This window comes from Hyperoodon ampullatus (assembly GCF_949752795.1).
Source record: "Hyperoodon ampullatus genome assembly, chromosome: 7".
In the NCBI taxonomy this organism is placed as follows: Eukaryota; Metazoa; Chordata; class Mammalia; order Artiodactyla; family Ziphiidae; genus Hyperoodon; species Hyperoodon ampullatus.
In genome coordinates, this window is record NC_136920.1 from 12854894 (window position 1) to 12863126 (window position 8233).

Consider the following 8233-nt stretch of genomic DNA (forward strand, 5'->3'; position numbering starts at 1 on the left):
CTAGGACTCCAATCACATATCTGTCAGACTGTTTGACCTTATCTAACTGGTCTGTGAGTCTTTTTTAAAAATCCTTTTTTCCTTTGTCCTACAGCATGGGTAATTTCTATTGGTTTATCTTCTAGTTCATTGACCCATTCTGTGATCACCTCTTTTGCTGTTAAATCCATCCAGTTAATTTAAAAATTTTCAGTTACTGTGACTTATTTCCGGCGTTTCTATTTTTCAAAAGTCATTTGTTTCTATGCTCAGGTAGGTAGGTTGCCTATCTTCTTATTCACTGAGAACATACTTTCATTGCTGCTTTAATATCCTGGTATGTTAATTCCAGTATCTGGATCACCTCAGTGTTGGTGTCAGTTTTCAGTGTTAAACTGTGGAGACCCTGGTTTCTATTATTTGTCTCCAAAGAGTGATGGTTCTTTTATTAGGCAATGAGCTTGGGTGGATATACAGTGCAAATCACAGTTATGGGGTGGCAGCTCCAATCTTAGTTTAGATTTTCAGTCTTTAGCTGAGCTGCCTTGAGTCTGATCGGCACATTTGCGGTCCAGAGTTTGGGCAGAGATGTGGGCAGACAGAACTTGGGGATTCCCCTTTCTGGCTCTTCCCTTCTGAGACGCCCATCTTTCCCTCCAGGGGCTTCAGTTGCCCTGGCTCAGTACTCGTACTGTGATTTTCCACCAGCATATTGTACCTACCACTTTGTCAGCTGCTAAGTTACAAGCAGCAAAAACAGGGACCTTTCTCTGCACAATCCTCTTCTGAGTGTGAACTCCCCACCAAACGTTCTGCTTCCCTTCATTCTCCAGTGTCTTCAAGTAGCTGTTTTTCGTATTATGTCCAGATTTTACCGTTGTTGTTTGTGGAGGGGTCATTCCCAAGCATCTTAGCCATTATGAGAAGTCCCTAGGTGTAGTTTAAATATTTAATCTATTTCCTCCATATTTCCCTCTATTTCTTGAGCATATCAATCATAGTTTAAACTCCTTGTCAACTTTCTCCAATATTTGGCTCACCTGTTTCTATTTTCTACTTTTGCTCTGGTTTTACATAATATCTCTTGACTTGCTAGTAATTTTTATTAGATCCAGAAATTGTGTATAAAAAAATTAGAGCATCTCTAGATGTTTTTTCTTCCACTCTTTTCTCTGCTATGCAAATAGAATGGGGACCAATCACCTTAATCCACTCAGGGACTACATGGTCTGCGGCTACACTGTGAGTTTCATAAGCCTCAGTCTACCTGTTTCACCTTGTTCCCAGTAAGAAACCCCCGAGCTTGCAGCTGAAAGCCCTGTGTGTTCACCGGTCCCCTCCCCGCGGTGGGTCCTGAATTCTAATCATCAGCACAATAGGCGTGCCAAAAATTCGATTCTGCTTTTCAGAGGTTTGGGGCTAGTTTTCCATAGCCTCTGGCCCTACACAGCTTCAGAATTTGGTAAGTATCTTGAACAGAAAATGTGTTGTTTTTAAGGCTCTTCCAGTCCCCAGCTTTGTTCTTCCAGTATCATGAGAGCACAAAGCTCAGCTGGCTTCTCTGGTCCCCGGCTGCAACCCTCTTGTCTGGGCAATGGGCAATGCTTGGATTCTCAGCCTCTTGCTCAAACCCAGAGTCAGCAAGTGCTCCCAGGGGAAAATGTGCTGCAAACTGTCAGCTCACATCTCTATGATTCGCTCTACTTCAAAATTTTAGGCCCTTTAATCCTCTTTCCTTCAGCAATTCTCTAAGGCCTTTTATAAAGACAATTTTTATATTTTATTTGGTTTTTCTAGTTCTTGAGTAGAGCATTGGGCAGCCAGAAGCAACTCCATGCTACTAAAAGTCTCTAAGCACTTTTAAAGTGTTTATTTTCTTCCTCTGATCTTTGAAAACTGACTGTCCCCAAGCAGTCAATTTATATCACAACTTAAAAATATATTCCTACTGCTAAGTGAAAAAAAAAAGCAAACTATGTTATGGCTTATTCCCCATAATCACAACTGTGTATAAAATATGAATACATACTGTCAAAGATTTGAAATAAACAACTGGGGTTGGATATGGCAATTTTTTTCTTTTGTAAAAATGTTTCTGAAATGTTCTACTGTCTATAAGAGGTATGTAAGTAAATGTAGATTGTCAAGGAGGGGAGGGAGGAGGAACTCAGTGGTTGAGATATAGCCGTGGGAATAACTGCATAAAACTTTTTATGACTTGAATTTTGTATCACATGAATGTATTAACTATTAAGGAAAAGAAAGGAAGAGAGGGAGGGAGGGAGGAGGGAGGAAGGAAGGAACACCACCCCTGCCCCGAGACTCCTAGGGCCACAAAGTGCCATTTATACTGTGAGTGAGGAAACAGGCACTTGGTTGTACTCACTAGCTGCAGACTACAGAGAATGGCCTAGCCCTGATTCCTTTTGGGACACAGAAAATTGCCTATCTTTCAGGGATTGTGATGAACAAAGGGAAGTATAATATTCCTATTAAGAGCTTTTATGAAAATATTTTAAATATTGGGCTATTGTCATTTTTTTGTACAGATGAAGGTATAGTAAGTATAGACAGTAGCTTTGTTAGGACTTTTTAGATCGCTTCTTCCAATTATAGGATATGGGATCTTAGGTATTTTCTTTGAATGCTGCACCTTTTAAAAAAAATATCTGATAAATCTGGACAGCATGGCTGATTAACTAGTCTCTCTTTCCCCAGAACTTCATTCTAGCCTTCTAACCCAGGGGTCAGCATACCATGGCCTGGGGGGCAAATCTAGCCTGTTTTGTATGGTCCTCAAGTTAAGATTAAATTTACGTTTTCACATGGTTGGAAAAAAAACCAAAAGAAAAATATTTTGTGACACAGGTCATTCATTTATATATCATCTCTGCCTGCTTTCATGCTACAATATGTCGGACTTGAGTTATTGCAACAGAGGCCACACAGCCCTCAAAATCTAAAATATTTACTATTTGGCCTTTTACAGAAAGTTTTCCAACTCCTGGGCTAGAGTATCTCCAAATAGTGAGTTTCACAGAGCAACTTTCTGGGGGTGGGTAGACTGACTGAATTAATGGCCCTCTCTGTATCCGTGTCCTTTTTTTTTTTTTTTTTGTATCCGTGTCTTCTGCCAGGAAACTTTGTAGCACTTTCCCAGATACTGGGCTCAGTCACATCACTTGCTTTGACCTATGGGAGTCTGGAGACACAATACAAGTAGAGGCTTGAAATGGGATTGCACCCTAGGGCTCGTTCTCCTGCTCCCCTGCCACTGTCTGTAAACAGACCCAGGCAAGTCTGCTGGAGGATAAGTCATGTGAAGCAGAGTCATGCCAGCTGAGGACAGCCTAAGTTAGCCAAGAATCAAGGATCTCAAGATCATCACACCTGCCTGGCTGACCCACAGCTGACCACAGACACATGTGCAAGCCCAGCAAAAACTACCCAAACCCAGACAGATCAGCTGAACCCCAAGACTCAAGAGCCACGGAACTGTTTATTGTTATATGCCACTGAAGTTTGGTGCTGGGTCTGTTACACAACATTATTCTGGCAGTAGAAAACTGATGCTATGGGCACACAAACTTTTAAATTTCTTTTGCCAGGAGTCTAGGTAACATTTTTACTCTTCTGAGGGCAATTTAGGGCTCTGACAGGGGGAGAGACTGAATAAAACACCGAAGTCTGGAACTCCAGGGATGGGGGTGGGGCATTAAGTTACATCCTGAATTTCATCTTGTCCTCACAGTGGGATTCAGTAAATATCCGTATTTGCTCTGTGGCTCAATCTGCCACTGGACCGAGTAGATGCTAAGGCTAGGACTTGGCATGTCTCTTAACCACGAAGAGATCTAGCGAGGCAGAGACTCCATCATTTATGGGAAAGAATTTACTTCCTATTTACAAAATGTAGAAAAAGTACCTTGGGTATAAAATCTAAATGTCTGAGGTGTGATCAGTCTGGAGCCCAGAAAAGTCACTCTTTGCATCCTTCAGTCATCAGTGTGTAGTGCAAACGGAACAGGGGCTGGGAGTTCCTCCTGTTCCGGGCTCAGTGGAAAGCTTCCCCAGGATAAAGCCACAGAGCCCTCTGTGAGGAAGAGGGGCAGAGAACAGGAAAGGAAAGGGGGCAGAACTGCGGCAGGAGGCCGGGAAGGGATGACGTGCGGGCTCTGTATTAGTGAACACTTTAATTTGCTAGAGGGAGGCTCTTCCTTCTCAACTGCTGAACACAACTGGCCTGGGCCTGTCCTAGAAATCTCAAGCTGCTTCCTAGTGCACAGGGCTGACCATCCCCTCTGCAGAGCCCCAAATGTGGCTTCTGTCAGGAAGGAAAGGCATTCATCAGTGTGACAAGAAGTGGTCACCTTCGGACTTGCATGAACTCCTTGCGCAGCCATAAGGAGTCCTGGTAGAAGCGAGGATCACCCAGTCTCACAGCTGTCTGTTTGTAGAAGTAACAGTATAACACTGCCGCTGTGGGTAATAAACAGAAAAGAAGCCTCAGGGATGCTCCTGAGTATTTGTTTCAGGGTAAGAACATAACCGGACGAGGCTGAGGGGCCCTGCCTCATGATTTCCCAGTGACTCCCAGAAAGGGCAGAGGGCAGTGGTCTCTCCTGTTCTTGGTGTGGCTGTCCCACTCATCCCACGCTGGTTGTGATGGGCTGGGAAGCCAGGATCAAGGCCCTGACTGTCAGAGCCACAGGTGGGACCAAAGTGAGGCCTGAGGATGCTCTGGTCCTTACCTAGTCTCTGGAATACAAATAACGTTTGAAGTCCATCTGTCCAGACAAAGCGGTTGGAGTTTTTCCAGCGTAAGTTCTGAAGGAGACATGAGTACACAGACAAATGTGAATGGCTAGATGAGGCCCTCACATCTCCAACGTGGTTAGCTGCAGAGATGCCACCTGGTTTAATATCAGGCTAATGCACCCCCGTTCTTTCTTTCCACAAGCCCGAGGAGTGCTTTTCAAAGGAACCTCAAGTTCCCCCCTTTTTTTTTTTTTGCGGTACGCGGGCCTCTCACTGTTGTGGTCTCTCCCGTTGTGGGGCACAGGCTCTGGACGCGCAGGCTCAGCAGCCATGGCTCAGGGGCCCAGCTGCTCCGCGGCATGTGGGATCTTCCCGGACCGGGGCACGAACCCGTGTCCCCTGCATCGGCAGGTGGACTCTCAACCACTGCGCCACCAGGGAAGCCCTCAAGTTCCCTTTTTTTTGCTACAGAGGGAAAATTCTTGTAACTCTGAGGGAGGAAGTTTGAACTAAGCCATTTATTCCATCTCATCCCATAGCCTTTGCTGAGGAGAAATGATACACATCATCTCAGGAGTTCAGCACGGTCACTGTCTTGCCTTGGAAATATCAGGCTCAGTTCCTGTCAGATAAAGGCTTGGTGCACTCAGGGTTTAATCAGATTAACAGCTTCACAGTACAAAGCCAGGACTATTTTGGCTCCAGGAACCAGAGCAGAGACAATCCTCTCCGTGAAGCACCTGGAGATTTCGGCACTGCTCTGCTTCTTCCCTGTGAGCTCCAGTTCTCTCTGTGGAATCACAAGGGCAACTTAACGGGACGTTTGGTCTGAGAAGGTACCTTTAGTAAAGAAATGACTAGAGAACCCTGAAGTTTTAATATGTTCCATAAAATGAGTACATGAGAAGCACATGAGATACCCAAAGGGATGGAAGAATTTGTGAAGCAGAAGAAATCTGAGGGAATTCCCTGGCGGTCCAGTGGTTAGGACTCTGTGCTTCCACTGCAGGGGGCAGGGGTTCAATCCCTGCTCAGGGAACTAAGATCCCACAAGCCATGCTGCGTGGCCAAAAACAATAACAACAAAAAACAAATCCGAAACCATGAAAACTGGATCTGCTCTGAGGCCTATGTTAGAACCAAAGGGAGGCATCTTGGGGGTCGGTTCTCCTAGTGTAAGTGATGGGGATGCATCAGAGGGCATGCAGCACCAAAGGGCCAGCGGCACTCCTGCCTGGCTATTTCCCACGGGACAATGATGCCGAAGAATATGCTGTACCAACATTCACCTGCCCAAACAGCTAACGATGAAACAGATTCAACTTCCTGTTTTAGCCCTGGCAGGCCTTTTGGGGCAAAAGTGAATTGAATGTTCCAGAAGTGTCCTTGGACTCTTGGATAAGGCTGTTCTTCAACATATAAGGTTAGATAAAAGTGCCTTATGAAATTCTCATGTGTCTAGCTTCAGGCTAGACCACATTCATTTCACCTGTTTCTTATCAAGGACTCTGTGAGATATAAACATCCGGAGATTCTGGGTTCCCACAAAAAAACATTCCTAGCCCTTTAAGGATTCAGAGCCTCACTCTTACCATGACCCAGACATGAAGGGAGATGCTGAGGGCAAAGTACACAGCTGTCAGGATGATGGTCCCTTTGAACTTATGGAAGAGGAGGTTGACCAGGCCAGCCTGGAAGACGAAGGTGTTGAAGAACATGAGGAAAATGATGATGATGTTGAAGAGGACTGCAATATCCTGGATGCTGCAGACACAGAAAACAAAAGGACAGCCAAATGGAGGCCTGGGGAGGACCCAGGAGCCAGCCCTGAGTCCTAAGCGACACCATGGAGTCTGTCCTTCCTTGTTATATATAGTCCTCCGAAACCCCCCCCAGAGGTAGTTTGGGTTTTGGACCCCAAATGACACGAAGCTAAAACTACCCGCTGGCCCCATCAGTTGAGTGGCAGTCTACGGACAAGGCTTTCCTGCTGACACTCCCAACTCAACAAAGCTCCCAGGCATCTGTGAGAAGCAGCTAGTTTCCTCCCTGTATCCAGAAAATGCCAGCCCTGTCTGTCACATAACCTGGTCCTGTCAGACGTTTTCCTCTAGCAAGACAGCAATGCGCTTTCCCTCATCTGTGCATGCCTGGCTGCCTTAGTGCCGTTCATGTCTCAGTGCAAATGTCCCCTCTTCAAAAAGACTTTTCTTTCACCCCACTACCTACAGTAGCCTTTCCCTCCCCACCCCAGGTACTTTACATCCATTGTATAACATTTATCACTATTTGAAATTATCTTTTTAAAATGTATTTGTTGTCTCTCTCCACTAGAATGGAAACTCCATCAAAGGAAGAACTTGTCAGGTTCACCACTGCAACTAGAACACTGGCAGGCTGATGAATACTTGCTGAGTGAAGGAAGACAGTGTCTTAGACTGTGGTTTTCTGTTTAGAACTTGCCTCATGGAGACTAAAAATCACTGTGAAGGGAAAGTGCCAATAGCTTCCATCCTATGGGATGCATGTTATTAATATGATTATCCTTACCTGGGGCCACGGCAGTGAAAGTGCCAAGTACAGCAGTGAAGACCCCGAGTCCTAACCAGTGGACCACCAGGGAAGTCCCTGATTACCCTTTTTACTTAACATTTTGTAACCCTCTTTCATGGCACTGTAAGACAATATTTCTACTCGAAGATGGAGGAAATGATGGTGTCAGCAATCTGGCCCTCATTTTCAATGTGCACTGCTCCCTGTGTCCCAAAACCTTGTTAGAAGTATATCAAAACAGGCCCATGTCTATGGACCATGACATGTCTATGGACCATGGAGTACCCAGGACAAAGTGCAATTTTATTCTCCCCGATATTTCTCTATTAATAACTTTAAAATGCTAAATTATGATTGTCGGGGACTTCAGACTGCTTGGGTTGAGCTGTCCCACCCACTGAACTTACATGAAGAGCACCAGCTGTATGACAGGAGCCATTCGGAGTAGCTCCGAGAAGGAATTGACAAAGAGGTCATAGGACAGCAGCAGGAACTGCAGGGAGAGCACCAGGCTGTAGTTACTGGTCTGGAGCATCTTCCTTCTGCTATCTTGGGCCCCCAAGGGCACATTCCACAGTTCCCAGAAAGCAGTCCTAGTACTCTCCCAGGCACTGAGGGAGAAGCTATAGTTCCTCAGAATCAGAGCTGTCTCCCTTGCTCTCAGATAAGGGCCTATTGATGCAAAAAAAAAAAGGAGGTTAGAAATTCATTAATACATATTTACCAAGGACTTATTATGTGCCAGGCACCATTCTAGGTGCTTGGGATACATCAATGAACAAAACCAACAACAACAAAAAAACCCCAACTAGTCACTCCTTCCAGGAACCCTCACCCTCAAACCTTTCTCCATGACTGGAACCCTCTAAATGTAGAGCTCTTTCTAAACACTTTTGAGTCCAAAGGAATCTAGGGATACTACACACAGTGACTGTCTGGTCAT

At 45.1% G+C, this 8233-nt stretch overlaps 1 protein-coding gene across 1 annotated transcript; it reads right to left on the minus strand.

Moving 5' to 3' along the window:
- Positions 1 to 2780: 2780 nt before the first annotated feature.
- On the minus strand, positions 2781 to 7825 carry TMEM138 (transmembrane protein 138; the record flags this gene model as incomplete). The annotated part of the gene is made up of 5 exons (XM_079707519.1): positions 2781 to 3181; positions 4350 to 4458; positions 4731 to 4806; positions 6330 to 6501; positions 7698 to 7825. 5 exons carry the CDS (start codon positions 7823 to 7825, stop codon positions 3172 to 3174), a joined length of 495 nt encoding a protein of 164 aa, XP_079563645.1. The 3' UTR covers positions 2781 to 3171.
- Positions 7826 to 8233: the final 408 nt, after the last annotated feature.